Consider the following 16,873-nt stretch of genomic DNA (forward strand, 5'->3'; position numbering starts at 1 on the left):
TTGGGTTTCCTTACACTTTGTAGTCTATTTCAAGAACTGGAGGAGCTTGTTTGGCTTTATGCAACTCCGTGCATTTAGCTGGATTCTGATAATGTAACTGTTGCTCTACAAGGCTATTTTGAAATCCTTTGTGATTTGTTGGGCCAGTTGTGTAACTGGTAGTCATTAAAACAAAGCTAATTCGTGGTTTTCCTATAAAGACCACTGCTGGAAATACACTCTTACATACAGTTCTGAACTATCTTTGACTTTTGATATGAGAAATACAGTATAAATGTTGAACGAATATTTAGCCTACTCTCTAGCTGTTTTTTCTCTGGAGATATTTGTCATGTAAGAATGTAAGATCTATTTAGTGAAGATTCCTCTGCTAATCGAAGACACTGCTTGTTTGTGAGGACATAAGAAGCATTAAAGTTCAGAGAGACCTTCAGCAAGGTTGTACCAGACAGAAGAAGTGGTTAAAGATCATCATCTTTACAAGTAAGGGTTCTGTTTGTCATTTTCCCAGACTTCTTCAGTATTTAGTCTCCCATCAGAGGGAAAAAAAGACGTCAACACTGTGCACCAGCAGTCACAAATGATGCCAACACCCAGTAACTAATTAGGGGAAAATGGTTTGTTCAATGTTAATTACAAATGAGAAGTTAGTATTTTAATTTTGGGCTAACAGTAAGTGCATCTATATTAACAACAGTATTGTTATCTCAGCCTTAAACATGGATGCTCGAATCTTGAATTTGTTTTTGAAATTCTTGTTTCTTTTGGAGCAGTTTTGGTATTGGAGGTTTGAAATCAGTTTGGGGTCTGTTAACAATTTTTGATTTGTGAAAAATCTAGCAAGAACAGGGAATTATTTTAACAGAGAACTATACAGATGACAAGTAATTCATGGTAGTGGTGTTTTCTCTCCTAAGAATATTCTGTATCTTTGAAAGAATTACAGTCACTTGTATTCATGTTTTCACAGGTGCAGGTGGATTTTTTGTTAAAATCATTGGGTTTTAATGTGTTTATATTGAATATTCTGAATCCCTGTTTGAGTAGAAAGTAAAATGATTGTGTCATGAAAAATTTTCTGTAGCTAATTCTGATATAGCCGTATGATTCTAGGAGTAAGACTGAAGCAGCACCTCAAAAATAAAACTCTGAATAATACTCTGATAGAATTTAGGTACAATTTAGAAACAACTGTGAATCTTAGGAGAGCAAGGTTGAGTTTTTTCATTACTGAAGCATTTAGGTTGATCTTGATTCCTGGGACTTTGTTGCGTGTCTGTGGACTTGGGAACAAACGAATGATCTGGACCTGCTGAAAAACCCTTGTTTTGCATGGTGAACTCTTTCCTTGTCAGTAAAAGCTGTGAACAAGTCTGGGAAAATCTGCAATGTTATCTTAGAAAATAATGGTCATCATATTTGACTTCTTTTTTGGCTTTTTTGGTTTTGTTTTTCAAAAAGGTTTTTGGGTTTTTTTCATAATTGTGAAAGATTTCCTTGTTCTTCCATGCCCAGTGTATGTTGTCCTTGATCCTTGCTACCTTAGCACATAATTTGTCTTTTGAATGAACTAGAAGCATTAGTGTCCATTAAGAATTTTTGAAACAAAATACTAAAATTACTTGGAGCAGTTCAGTAATGTGTGCTGATCATCATTAGCAGCTCTTCTGTTCTAGACAAGGACACTGTTTTGCAACATCATTTTGTTTGGTTAAATTCACTTAAGTTGTATTTACAGTACTTGCATGTATGTTATTTTTGCCTTGATCACCATAAACAATGGCCTACAAAGATCACAGAATTCTTTCAAGCCGAAGATCCTCATAGACTTTAATATAAACCATTATTAAAGTTTCTAGAAGAATGAGCTCCTTTCTGAATACGCTGAAATCCATTATTCTGCTTTGTTAGGTTCTCTGCAAGTGCCCGAGTGTTACATGTAATCTTCCACCTTAATTGCTGGCTTTGTGTGGTGACAGAGTGAAAAAGAAGTGGAGTGACAGGATGAAACACAGTGGGATCCAAGCTTGTAATACATTTTCTTTCTGATTTTCCACAATACATCAGGCAGGAGGCTTAGGTTTTAAAACTTCAACTTTTTGCCCAGTATTTCTAGTCCATGATAAAATGATTACGTTCCAAAGCATACTAGAGCCATAATGCTGGCTTGAAGGGAGGGTAGAAGAAAGTTTATACATACGTGTGTGTGTGTGTGTGTGTGTGTATATATGTATGTATGTATGTATAGATACAAATACACACACCCACATCAGCAAAGCATCATATGCATATACCATCTCCATAGATATACTGTCATCAGAGCAATGTTAACCACCTGATATTAGCACAAAAAGCAAAGCAAAGCAAGTGGTGCTTCACCACAGTCCTGGAGACTGGTTCCGAGCTTTGCCAGCAGCGCATGTGTTTACCCGTACAAAGTCCCGAAGAAGAGTTTTCCTCCACTCAAGAATATCCTCCTTTGATATTTTGCAGAGTAATGTATGCTGCCAGACAGGGGACTTTTTACTTATCTTTCTGTACATCAAAGTATGTTTTCCCCTTGAAATATGGGAAGTTGACAACTGTATGACAGCAGCAGGGATCTGGGTTCACACAGTAAGCAGTGTTTCATTATGCTGCTTTATTTGGATGGGCAACTGTGAGAAATAACTTATGATGTATAAAATATCTGAGTCTCTTTTTGTACTTGAAGACATTGTTATCTCTATTTGAAGTTGGCTAGTGAAGGTCAGTCAGGCTAACTGCTTGCAAAAGAATATCCTGTCTCTGTTGGTAGATACTCCTTTCAAAGTTCATTGCGTCCAGAAAGCTATTTTTGTAAATACCACCCATCATGGCAAATTACATATAGTTAGTGGGAGGGGGAAAGGGAATGGCATATGAATTATTTTCATTTCAGAAAATCAATTGTTGTTGCAAAGAGCATTGCATAGCAACAATGAGAAGTCTAAGAAGTTAATTTGTTTAAGATTTGCTGTTGATCAGGAATGTCAAATTGCACGGCTGAAGTGATAAATTCTGTGATAACCATAATACTGAAACTTTCACTCACTGATAACCATGGCAGTGATATATTGTGGTATTTTCATGACATTTCCTTTGCTTCACTTTGAAGTCTAGTTGGTTAAGCCAGGAAGTCTTTCTGTATTAGCAACACTAAAGTTAGGGTTGTTTCTTCCTCTCTTTATTTTTTTCTATTTGTTAAATAAGAATGGAAAGCTGGCTGTTGAGGATAGTGCTAATAACGGCAAGTGGTCCCATATTATGCTAGTCTATCACATCTTGAAGCCCATTAAAATGGGATTTTACATTAAATAACACTTTGAACGGAATCAGTAGGTTCTTTGTGCTCCACTTACTAAAAATAAATAGAACTTTGTCTTTCAGTGGTGTATTAGGTTTGGGTTTTATTATGTAGTGTCTACTCAAGTCTACCTAAACCAGTGGTCCATTTGCAGAAATATTTACAGGCGAGAGCAATCCCAGTTAATTGTGCCTAATCTTGTGAAGAAAATCACTGATATATGTTGGACTTATAGAATTAGTTTCTCAAGAGATCCTGTTGATTTCAAAAGCGCTGATAAGTTGCCTGCGTAAGACGTCTAGGATGTGGCTCATAGGAAAGTCATTCAAACTTACATGCGTGTGGGAGTTAGCACTGGCCCAAAGAAAGCCAAAGATCTTGTAACTCCCCTTTTTCACATTAAGTAGTTTTCAGACTGAAGAATTTTTTTTTGTTCATAATAAACTCATTTCTAGGAGGTTATTATACTTCTTAAATGTTCTGAATAGCCGAATCATTGGCTTTCTACATTAAAACTAATACTGACCGCAGTGATATAGCAATGTGTTGCATACTTAATATTTATATTTAAAGTACTAGTTAGAATGTGTCTAACCTAAGTGACTGTTTGGATGTGTTGGTATATTTTTGCTCACTTTTTCTAGTCACATTCACTGTGAAAGGGAAGGCTGCTTAAAAATTCACAACTCAATGGAATATAAGTAAAGATTCCTGATTAATTTAAATCTAATCCTGTTGAACTTGCAACATTTATCCTTGTTCCACCAGGTTGCGGTTAGTCACTGTAAAACCACAGTTCAAAGTAAAATGCGCTGTTTTCACTGCAACTACTGGTGTAAATTATGAAAAAGATGCAAAAAAGCCTACTTCCAAGCTGCTGTTTTAAAAGGTTATCTAAAAATATCTGCATAAAACAGCTTAAAGGCCTTACCAGATGGTAATCAGTAATTATTTTGGAAATATCTGATTGGAAAAACCCACCACTCATCTCATATATTTAAAAAAACCAACCAAAAAACCTTATATTTCCATCACTGTTCCAAGTATCGGGGGAAAGCAGGCCTTCAGTCAGCGAATACAGCTAAGTCTGTTTTGTGCTGTGGCAAATCCCATTGTGAAGAGGCTGTGAGTAATCAGAAGTGACAGCATAAGCACTTTCTGTTCAAAGTGATTTTACAGGAAGCATTATTTTCAGAGAGGAGTACACATATGGCTCCCATAATGCTGAAAGAACACTGATGTATCCATTTATTAGCACTAGTGTTGGGAGAGGTAGTTTTGCAAATGGTGTACAGATTTAAGACCTTTTTCTCTGCATTTCCCATTGCATAAAACATTCTTAAAATTGCAGGAGCTGGCCAGATAGACAAGGGCAGGGCCAGTACCTCTGCCAAGGAAACATTAGGACAGTTCATGATGATGAAGACTGTCAGGAGCGGTACATGCTGTTCAGTGGTCACTCAAGAAGTCCAATAGCAGCAAAAATGCTCTTCCTTGGTGGAAGAACAAATGTCCTAATGACAGCTGTACTTTCAAATTCAAAGAGTAAGGCAGACCTTCATGAAAACCTAGAGAGAGGGGTTTTTGCATTCGTACCAAAGAGTGCATGAGATAATTTTCATGCATTTTCACGTAGATCCTTCAGGATCTCTCTGCTTCTTCTCACTCTGCCCCTCTTCTTGCCCGAAGCTATCGCTGTTGTGGGAACACTCCCCTCCTTGGCACCCACGGCTGTGCTGTCCTGTCCTGTCTACCTGCTCTGAGCCAGCCAGTAGCGATGGCACTGGAATGAAAATCTGAGAAAGCTGGCTCTTTCAAAATACAAATTTGAAGAAGCAATTTACCCCCTGTAGTAGCTACTTATGTAAGAAAAAGGTTTTAATTTTGTTAGGCTTGTTTTCCTTTTGTTCTTACTGCTTTCTGTGGCTCTACCGTTTGAGTCTCCAATCCTAACTCCTAGCATGAGGAACGTGCAGATTGGGCCAGGACCTTTCAATTGAAGTCGGTGCACATACATAATCAACTTCTAGTCTTCTGGGTTTTGTAAATTGCTTCCCAGTGTCTTACATTTACAAAATTACTCAATGGAGTGCTCAGAACTTCTCTTCCCAAAGTGTGGAGCCTCTCAGCTTTTCAAGGTAAAGAAAGGTTCCAGAGCTCACACTTGCAGAGCGTAGTGGTTCAAGACCAAAAGGCTAATAGCAACAAAAGGGCGCTAAATATAAAAATCCTCATAACATTTATGTCAAATTTGAGAGCTGCGTATGTGAGGTTGGCATTGTGGATTTATGTATCTACCAAAACATGAATACTTTGAAAACTGTTGGCTTTGGAAGTTAGCTCTGAATTTGCAAATAAGGTATCTGTTTTTTCTGAATGATTACAACCTAACTGCATCCCGAAGATGTTCCACAACAAAGCAGCCTGAAATAAAAGCCTGGGTTTTTCCACAGTAATCTGTTTTTAGAAGAGATCGTTAAAGGAATAGGAGGGTAGCTAAGGAGATTCAAGTTTGTCTGTCTTTCATGAATAGCAAGCCAAACAATTCCAATTCCAAAATTTCATTACAGGCCATAATCACAAACGAAATGTTTCAAATACTTGTACTGCTTCCAGTAACCTCTTTCTCTTCACATAAAATTCCCCCCAAGGAGAGAGAAGCTTAAATACTGAGGGGTCTGAGTATAGCACCAGTTATCTACCAAAGTGGAGACAATATTGTTTGTATTCAAGCATGAATTCCGATGACATTTAACAGAGTTAATTTTATCTTTAGTTGGTATTATGAATTTTGCCTCGTTCTGTTCATGCTGTTGCTTTCTTTAAAATGCCTCTCAAATTTCACTGGCACTGGACCATCGTTGGTAATTGCTGCCACATGCCTGTCTAGCATAAAAACGTCTTTATTACTTCAGAAAGTATGTATTTAACAGCTTGGAGATATTTGCATCTGGCTTGGAATTATGGCAAGTAACACTCGTATTGAGAGAGCTGTTCATTTGGTTTTAATGAGCATAAGCTGCAGCTTGCAGTCAAGGAACTACTTGAACTTAATAACATAGCAAATGAATTGTTGTACTGCTCAAATGTGTTCTGTCTGGGAAGTTTGATGTGCACTGGTTAATATAAGTGTGGGAAAAATTTTAACTATGGAAAATAAGAGGGGGCTTCCATAGTGGTGTTGGTATCTTCTCTTTGCGTCAGCTTCTGTTTCAAAAACATCAGCATGTAGATATGCATTCCAAACAACAAAATTTAAGCAATATATGTTGAAACATTTATTGATGAGGTCTAAGGAGAGAATATACCATTAAAGTCTTCAGGGAGATCCTCCCATCTCTAACATAGAAATCATTACAATTTTCATTCCTGTTTTGCAGTGGATGCTGTGTGTCTGAAATAAAATAGTTTAGTGATGAAATACATGTCAAAAGAATTTACTCAGCGGTTGCTTTGCTAATATTGGTATCATTTCTTCTCTACAGGTATTTCTGTAACAAAGAAGACTCACACGTGTAAGTAACATCTTTTGATTTGGCATTCTCTTACAAATAGAATTCATGTGAGGCTGTGTTGTGGCATAGGAGTTGATCTGGTCTGAGAAGGCTCCATTTTAAAAATTCTGGTGGGTTTTCGGCTTTAGAGTGCTTGTAATCCTTGCCTGAAACATCATTGAAATGAATATACGGTGCATGTCTATGTTGTGTGTGTATTTGCATAAGTGTTAGGTCAGAGGGCAGAAAAAGTTGTGAAGAAAGGCAGAATTCCTTATTCTACTACATATACCTTACAGGTAGCTGATAAGTAACCTATCCAGAAAATACAGGTGAGGAGAATGGTTGTTTTCATGTGTCCGTTATATATGCAGTATGATTCAAGTAACATTACATTATTTAATTGGAAGTCTTCTGTCCCTTCCTATGCATTAATTTGTAAGGTAAATCATTCTGTGCTCGTGCTTAAGGAGCTCTTGATGAAAATGAGGTTATTGTTTTGTTCTCAACCATATAAACAGTCCTCATAAGTGGCAACCTTGGAAAGGGATGTGGATGCATGCATTTACTTGTGTATATGTTTGTTCTGAATCTTCTGTAGAGACATCATTATTGAGGATCAACTCTCATCTACTCTGGACTGAGTTAAAAGCAAAATTCCGAGAAAATGTTATGACTGTAGCTAAAGGAGATATGTTGAGATTCTTCACATAATGTGGAGGTTTGGAAATCTGGTAGTGCAGGAATTGTACCTGCCCTGGATCAGAAACGGGAGTAGGCTAAAGCTGAGCCTGTTAGCCTTATGAAAGGCTTCTAACCAAACGGGTGATAGGCTGCACAAAATTTACAGAGATATGCATTTTAACAGAGTTATGCATTTGAAGTATGTTCACTGCCATTTCTAGGCTTTGAGTGGTGCCCTAAAGTGTCTTACATTAATTTCATTCCTGCCCATGAGCCCAACCCTGGCCCGGAGTGACCACCTTCTCTAGAGGTGGTGATTTGGTATTTGTGCCAGTTCAGTCTTGGCCCTCTCTTGTTCAGAGGCTAATGGCTGTATGTGGTGGTTTGTAACGCTCCACCTGGAAATCAGCTGAAATCGCCCTCTATATTTCATATACAGCAGTGTCGCGTACTGACCTGCTAGAAGAGTCACAGCTCTGGTTCCAGTATTCCGTACTTTTTGTAGGGAAGATTAGATAGTAACCACAGACTTAAAGAGCATAGGAAATAGGCTCTTAAGCCAAGGCAGATTGATAAAGTGTTATCATGTATATCTCAGTGGATGCTATGTTTGAGGCCTATGATGAAAAAAAAAAAAAAGGTGTATTCATCAACTGCATTTAACGATTAGCTAGTGTGCTAATGTTCACCATATATGGCCTGTAATCTAGTTAAGACAGAAATTAGGGTCCCAACCTCTTCTGTTTTGAGAACTGTTTGTGCTGTTCTAAGCGAACAGTCGAAGAGTAGTTCCCCTATTTGTTAATCAGTTGTCACGCAATTGCTGAAGCGTGAACAAGAAAGTTCCCTGAATAATGGGTAGATAAGCTTGCCCATTAAGAAAGGATTAAAATAGAAGGAGCAGTATGGTGTAATTGGCATGATGAAAACGTGGGCTACATTTACTAGCAAATATATATGAGGTTTTGGTTATGTTTTGGTTGAAGTTCTTTTAGAATTCATTCCTGTTAGGACAAATTCTCATAGAGTAGGAATTAATGTGAATTGTGCATGTTGGGCATTTTAGCATCATGCACAATAAGCATTTTTCCCTTGTTGCCTAGAAATTTTTTATTGCTCAAGAGAAGCAGCAGACATCAAAATTCACAGGTTTTGAATAACTTGGAAAAAAAATCTTATATAAATACCTAAATGCAAAAATTACAACTAAAATCTGAGTTGTTAACAACTACAAATGACAAGGGGTTTTGTGTGTCAAGTCAATGTAGAGGTTGCCTGTCACTCTGTATCACTATATATAACCTGTCCAAATTAAGTTATATAGAGTAGGATTTCTGCAAAGAAATTTCAAAAAACATTCTCAGAAATGTTTTGTGAGGTGTATATACATTGTCTGCACTACTGTTGGGAAAAATGGATGAAGTTTTTTTCCCAGCTTACAATGTATGGCATATGAGGGTGTTGACTGACTGTAAACTTGCACTTATTTCTAATGACCTTTTGACTTAATGGAGTATAATGCCAGAAAGTTTGACACATTATGCATTTGAAACAACCGAGCAATCCTTTTCAGACTTCATCCTAATAGCCATTTTAATTGTGCAGGTTTTGAAGTTGATGGTGGTCTGTCTCCACTACGTAGTTCTCCCTGGTTTTATTGTTTAAGATTTTGGGTGTATTTTGCCCCCTTCTTGGCACTAGTATGTGACAGGAGTGTTCTGTCAGCTGAAGTTGAACTCCTGTGCTGATGACAGGTGCTTAGGTCGTTTCTGAATTCAATGGTAGTTCAGTATTCGTACACATGCAATATAGTGCTGAAGAAATACAGGTGTTTCAAAATCTGACTAGCTACATAAAACCAGAGAGATTTTCACTCTTATTGATACAACAGATTTTATCCAAGTATTCTGTTTCATTAGCTGCTTCTCCACATTCTCTGTTTATCAGAGTTTGAGCATTACAAAACCTGCTATTTTTAAACAAGGAGTATCATATTCTTCCAAGCAGCTCTAAGGGGATAAATTTTATCCACCCCAAAATATGTTTTTTTCCCCTCAGTAGGTTAAGCAGGCTTCTGAAGTAAAAAATCGTGCCTTTTGTCTCTCTGGAGAACTAATCTCTGTTGGGCTCACGTTGCGACTTGTTAGGTTAACCATCACCTTATATAAACTTTAGTCTAGCTAAGTCAGATGGTAGAGGCCATGTCCTATCTCATATTCCATACAAAGTGGGACTTTGGGTGTTACAGTGTTTTTTTGACTCAAGAAAGATATGACTGACATTTAGATTCTTGTCTGATAATTTAATTTGTGCTAATATTTGTAATACAACCCTCAGCCTCTCATGTGTCACGGTCTGAATAGAAAAGTACTCAAAGTGAATGCTAAATTTGATGCACAACTTCAGCCTTTTTTCAAATTCAGACAGGCCTCATTGTATCAATAACGATCTGAAGTTCTGGAGAATGGAAGGCTGCAAAGGCCCTGGCATTTAGTTCCTGCTTACTTGGGTTTGCGCTCAGTTCTGAAGCGTGTAAAGTTTCATTTCTGACATCTTAAATCTAAATCTTGCCATACTTATGCAGTAAGTTTGATGGCCTTTACCAGACCACTTGTGACTCACAACTACCACACAAATAAATCACGTTATTTTTATACAGATCTTTTTTATATCCTGGGCACTGACTTTCTTAAATGAATTTGACTTGACTGCCTATCAAACTCAGGGGTGGTTTTCTGTGGAACCTTCTTTCTCCCGCTCTTTGAATTGCAATGAACCGCAGTCAGAAGCTTCAAAGGAGTTTGATTATGTAGCTGCAGGTTCATCTCTGCATAGAGGTCCAGGTACATTCAGTTATTTGCTTACCTGATGTTTTTAGGATAGGAAAAAAAACCCAAACAGACATAGATTTTGCAAGCTGTACTTTTACACAATTTTCTGCCCGTGTCTCTAGAAAGCCATGCACGAGGTCCTACCATCCATTGGTGCCTTGCTCTGCAGCAGAAAAGGATGAGGAGCCCTGGGTCCCAGTGCCACAGCCGTGTGAGTGCAGAGTGGGGACCTGTGGGGTGCTCTCACCCGGACCCTGCGGCCACTGCCAGCCAGGGGCTGCTCACTGGCTTTAACTCCACAGTGACGGTGCTCCTACAGGTCACTGTCAGCACACGGTCTTGGTTCTTTGTCAGTTGAGTCCAACACTGTTTAACAACTGCCTGCTTCATGTACTCAGACTAAATTATCACCGTTTGGACAGAAAGAGCATGGGGTTTTTAGGCAGTCCCAGTGATGGATAACCAAGTACTTCAGTTCATATACCTGGACCAGCTCACTTTTTAGGGCAATTTAAGATTAAGTCCTACCAGGACAGTCTGTTCTCTCATGCCTGTATTGGTAATGCAACTTTTCAGTTGTGCTCCTTTGTCAGTTAAGCTGTTGGGAAGTTCAGCTTCATCTCAAACATGCATGTGTAGAATACTGTGCATTGTTTCCTGAGATAGAATTAGGCCAGGGCAGCAATGGCTTCTCAGTATCTGGACAGGTCTGGCGTGGGCTATCACAGTTTGGCATGTTACCACTTGTTACATGCTCCCTGAACTACCGCAGGTTTTGACACTTGCTTCTTTATTCTATGTCATTGCCTTGCAATGTGTGATACTGGCAGAAATGTTGTCTGGCAATTGTGCTTTGTAGGTTGTATCATGGTAGGTACAACAGTGAGTGATCCATGGACTAAATTTGTTAATCTTTTATCATCTGTGCTTGCATGTAATGCCAATAGGTGATACTTGGGTATCACATTCAGCACTGTATATTTTATATTTTCATAAGTGAAGATATATCCAGATTTAACAGAAAATACTTATACTCTCTAGATTAAGACTGGTTTGTAATTCTAACATATTTGCCCATTATTTCAGACTTGCGTCTTTTCTGCTTTTTGTGATTTACTGAAATAGTTATTCTAGAGTAATTTTTTATTAACGGTTATGTCAGTAGGCATCACTGCATGAATTCCTTAAATTGGGATTAAATATTCGTTACTTACACTGAAATGATCCTTTCAGTTAATTTTTGGCAGATATGAAATTTTCCAAAGCTAGGTTCTGATTTTAATGACATGAGCCCCTGCTGGAAAATTAAGTGGGGACTGCGTGCTTTTAATTTTTACCACTAAATGAAAACATTTGCATGAAGAGCTGGCAGCTCGTTGGCAAAGGGTGGAAGTAAGCCCATCCCTTCTTCTGAGATCCCACACCAAGCACCTGTCCCAACCCCTTCCCCCACTTCCACACCAAGCTCTGGGACTGTTCCTACACTTATCTTGCAGTAGGTGTTGGTCTAGAGACATATCTGTATTGGTTCTACTTCAGTGAGACTCACCTTCAGGCTAGGTGGTCGATTCATGTTTCAAGTTTACACTGCAGTTGCAAGGTTTGATTATGCCCTAGGGTGATTAAATTGACTGTATACTGCCTCCTATATGTAGCAAGACCTCTCAAGTTGGAGTGACAAAGTTCAGGTGTCTCAATAGGTACCCATGATCCTGACAAGCCCCTAAGCCTTTGGCTGGAGCTTGGAGTGCTGTATCTGCATCGCTGCTGCAGTACGACCACCCGCACAGGGGCTGTCTTGTTCTTTAGGCAGGGGCACGCTCTTAATACTGTCCTGAGCAGAGATCCATTCCTAAATCATGTCCTTCCTATCTTTGGCTCTAAGCAGTTCCATTCATAAGAAAAGGACATCACTTGTTAGAAAGTAAGAGGCTGATCTGGGGCAGGAGACAGCTCTTCAGCTCCTCAGATGTCCAGATATCCTAGAATTGTTCTTCACTGAAGTTGTACAAGCATATTAAAGTTTGCAGCTTAATTGAACCCAAGGCCTGGATTTCTCTTTTTCTCTAATTTGACTTTCCACATTATATTTATAGCCACTGCTAAAGATTCCTCCAAGTTTGTTCGTTATTTTGCTTGATTGCATTAAAGGGAAAATAACTGTGGTCGGGTTTTTTTGTTGTTGTGTGGTTATTTTTTCTCATCTGATTTATAACTACTTACTACATCTACTGTGCATTGTACTGTCTGCTTCACCTCATGTGTTTCACATACTGCCTAAAGTAAACGATACTTTTCACTCACAAAATAGGAGCCTGCAGAAAACTGATGGTTAACAGGATCCGCTGTTAGCACCAAGGCCTAAAGAGAACAGGTGAAAACTGAACCCTGTCCCCTGAGGCCAATAAAATAGCTGTTTGGTCCCCTGTGTGTAACCTCCTAATAACTTTACTGGGCAGCCTTAAGATCCCTTGGGGGCTTCTCTGCAAGAGCACTCCCTCTCTTTGTTCGGATTGCTTATTAAAAATGATTTTATAATGAAGTTGCCTCAAATAGCAGCTACTTTCCTACTTGTCCTTGAAGCACTGTTTGTCCTGGTGAAGAATCTGAAGACAACTATCTAGGGCTTTTCTCTTCTTCAAAACTTTTACTTAACTACTGCTACACTTGATTTCTTTTCTTTTTTTTTTTTTTCCCTCTTTTCCTGTGAGCCAAATAAAACCATTTCAACAGCAGCTAAATGTTGTACCTTTAATTCCGCTTTGAAACCATCCCTATAAGAAGTTTGGTTTGGGTGCTAGCATCATTAATCAATCGGTTTTATTCCCTGCCACACAAAACACGCTGTCAGTGACTTGTTTGTTGCCTGAGAACAAATGTGCCTTCTTGTTGTGGCCAAGTTATTGAGTGCAGGGGCAAAGACAAGGGCATTGCCAAAAAATGAGGGGAGGAGGGACTGTTTTGAAGATCAGAAAATGTTTCTGGCTGGCTTGGGAGAAAGTACACAGCGTGACAATGCTGCATGTGAATGTGTGGCTTTCATGACATGGATGCAGGTGGCATTCTGTGGATGCTGTGGTTCTTCATGGTAGGTTTACAGCAATGAAACATTTTCTCTGTGGAAGTTTTGATAGTTGTCAGAGAGACTGGCTCTTTACTCATGTGGAAGCAGCTGTGGATAAAGCGTCGGGAGAACTTTTTATTCATGCATGTTTTATGCCCTTGCAGAATAACTGGTCAGAGGTGAGATGAAGCTGGTGGCTCTGATCTTCTGTGAGCTACCCAAAAGCTTGGCTTCTGCCTGGGCGTCAACCCTTTGGCACACTTGGAAGGAACATTTCGTTTTCTCTGAGGCTGATGGAACAGGCAATTAAATGCAGTGCCCTGGAAGTCCCACGGGGAACTCCGTCTATTAGCTGCACTTCAAGCTAATGTCAGGTCTCTTCTCTGAATCTGTTCTGAGTATATGGAGCAACTTCTAGAAGGGATTTTTTTTCTGTAACCATTAATAACGCATTCGATTTACTGTGAGTTTTCTGGTAAATATCTTAAGATCGATTTCTGTGCCTTTAAAGCAAAGCAGCAGGCAAACTACAGCAAGATAAAAAACTGCCAAGAGATGAAAATGTATTTTGGCTAATGAAGCTGGTAGGTATTTGCAAAATGTTAATCATCCAGTATTAAAATGTGTGTGTGTATGTTGGGTTATAGTTCAGATACTTCTAAATTACTGTTACCTAGCAAACTCAAATAGATAAGGGAGAAGAGAGGAAAAGAAGCTGTCTAAAATTTTGCAGGTCTTTATCTGGGGTAAGTCCTGACACTTTTTTTGCTTCTACATACTAATAAAGACTACAAATCAGTACATTCCCGTTCCGCTCACGCTTCATTTCTTTTTCTGATCTGTCCTGTGAAAGTGTACAAGATGGGCAGAAACATTCTCTTTCATGTTTAAAAAGTGATTTGGGGGCCCATGTTTGAAGGAATGAAGAAGTGTTGGGAGATCATTAGTTTTCTGATGTTAGACACCTAAATTCTGTCAGTGTGGTTGGTGGATATCAAGAGATTGTAGATGTGACTCAACAATAAATTTGAACTGTTTGTGGATGTAGGCAGTAGATCTAGTTGGAACATTTGCAGCGTTCCTTTATACCCAAGTCTTGCTATATAGCTCCCTAGAAAGTTGTTCGTACACCTTTTTCTATCGTACATTAGAAACACTGAACTGAGTCATGAACACTCCTCGTGCAAAGCACTCTAATGGAGAAGGCACAGGACTGATCCTGATCCTATTGCAGCTGCGTTAAGGATTCCACCTGGCTGAAACATGCTTTGATCAGCACTTGAAACAGACAGTCTCTTGTTGTTGTTTTTAAAGTCTCCTGGCTTTAGAACTCTCACAGCTGTTATAGGAAGTTAATGTTTCCAGCTCGATAACAACAGCCATCCGCAGTTTTGGTGTGGTCACTGGTTAGAGAAGAGAACTGTATTCTGGGCTCAATGTGAGCCTTAGAATATGTGATACTTTCCACACTCTAAGACTTTAATCCAACTCTGAGAAAAGTAGAAGTTACTCTTGGCAAAGTCAGGAAGTTAATTTTCTTTTTTGCAGTTTTTGAGTGACTTGTGTACCAGAAAACAGACAGATGATGCTTCACCAAATCTGCTTTTACATTCTGGGTGCTTTTCAATGCAAACAATGTGAAAACAAATCGGAAGTGTTACTGTTTATGGCTTTTTCTCTAACATGTGGGTAACATATTTTGGGTGTGAATAGTCTGAGTCTAGGCAGCTCTAACTATACATACAGAGAAATACCAACACACTGGAAGTCTTTTGACTACATGCCTTGCAATAGTTTCCTAAGGTATTATATAATTGTACTTACTAAACAGGATTTACGCAGGACTGTGCCATTTTGATGTAAATGGTCCTTAAAGTCACCTCAGTCTTTATAAAAAGGTAAGTCTTTGTGAATGGATTGCTACCGAATACAGCAAGGCATTGGGATTAAATTAGGGTTAAAGTTAGAATTAAAACATGATCTTTAGGTGCGGTCAAAGATCAAAAGTCAAAGTGTTTTCCCAGAGTTTGATGGTTTATTCCCATGGACATATCACTGCTGTCTTTTTTTCACACATTGAGAAGAATCTGTCCTTAGAGCTCTCTGCTCACATTCATGTCACTTTGTGACATTGTTTCTTATAGCACAATATTGCATTTTTGTTGTAGTAAGGCTGAATTCTAATGATTCTAAAGCAAGCTCAGTCTTACGGATTTTTTCCGAGGTTGGCATCTGAACCAAAAAAAGCACAATTTATTATCTGAATTTTGAAACCAGGGACTGATTCCATCATTCCTAATAGACTCATTTATTTGACAGTGCATTGCTAGACTTGTGCAGTCGCCATTCTGAAACAACTACTGAACCTGAAAAGGGCTTTTTAATGTATATTGATGGGTAACCTTATTAGGACTGTAAAAATATTGGAAGTTTTTGCAGCCTTTCTCCGAGAACATCAACTTGGAATATTTAAATATTTGCCCTAGCCAGGAACAGTTTCATGCAGAGAACGTATAAGGCAGCTCCTTATGGCAAATCAGGTCGTCACACTAACTCACAGTGAATAGCTTGTTCTAAACGTTATGACCAAATGATGATGATATTTGTAAAGCTCTTATTTTAAAAACAGTTTTGCTGGTCAGAGTTTTTCTCCCTCTAAATCTCCTAATGCATTAAAGTAATTAATGCTCACCTAAAAAGGACAAAAAGCTTCAAAGGGCAGTGTGGTTCTCTTTGAAGAACTAAAATTTGGGGTCAAAAAGTAAGAGCAGAAAGAGATTAACTCAAAATTAAATAGAATCCCAATGGAATTTTGGATACAGACATTTCAAAAATTCAATTTCTCTTTCTTTCTTTGTAACAGTTGAGTAGCTTTTAGGTATACTGATAAAATGCTGTGTCTTTGTGTATGTTTGTTAATGGGGGCAGGGAGAACAGTGCAGCCAGCTTTGCAGAAATCTTGCAGGATGTGAGTTGTAGTTAAGGAGGAGTACAGGCAATTCTTGGGTTTTATATGGATTAAAGGGTGGTGAGTGATACTTGGGTTAGAGTTTCTGAGTACATAAATGCCATCTGCATTTGTGTTTGTAATTTTCATGAGGGATGCTTACCTGAACTATGCTCAATTCTTCAGTAAGCTGAAAGACTCAGAAAACATGGTGCCTGGTGTTACTTTACTATAGGGGAGTAGTTGAATTTCCTGTTGTATTTTGATAGTTGTGTTTCAGTTTAAAACAGGAGAAGAAATATAGCACTTTAATGATACAACAAAACAACATCATTTTTCTGTAATGTCATAATTATTTCCTTTCAACTGTATGTGCACCAAAATGATATCCTCCAGTCTGAACACCTTTGAATTCCAGCATGAATATTCTTTGCTACTTTTTATCTTGCTGTTGTAAGACACTATAGTTGTAGAACCTAGATTTGGTCTTTAACCTCAGTGCAGTCACCTTGCCTTAAATTACTGCAT

At 38.5% G+C, this 16,873-nt stretch overlaps 1 protein-coding gene across 3 annotated transcripts in view; it reads left to right on the forward strand.

The window, feature by feature from the left end:
* RORA (RAR related orphan receptor A) overlaps positions 1-16,873 on the forward strand; it is a 354,947-nt gene that overhangs the window by 238,118 nt on the left and 99,956 nt on the right. For 2 of the 3 annotated variants that reach the window (XM_065847486.2, XM_071813823.1), the window contains exon 2: positions 6,811-6,840. The exons of the other annotated variant lie outside the window; for it this stretch is intronic. In XM_065847486.2, coding sequence (XP_065703558.1) covers positions 6,811-6,840 — 30 coding nt within the window. The remainder of the gene's footprint in view (positions 1-6,810; positions 6,841-16,873) is intronic. 3 annotated transcript variants of the gene reach the window in all.

The sequence above is a fragment of the Patagioenas fasciata genome, chromosome 12, assembly GCF_037038585.1.
Source record: "Patagioenas fasciata isolate bPatFas1 chromosome 12, bPatFas1.hap1, whole genome shotgun sequence".
NCBI lineage: Eukaryota > Metazoa > Chordata > Aves > Columbiformes > Columbidae > Patagioenas > Patagioenas fasciata.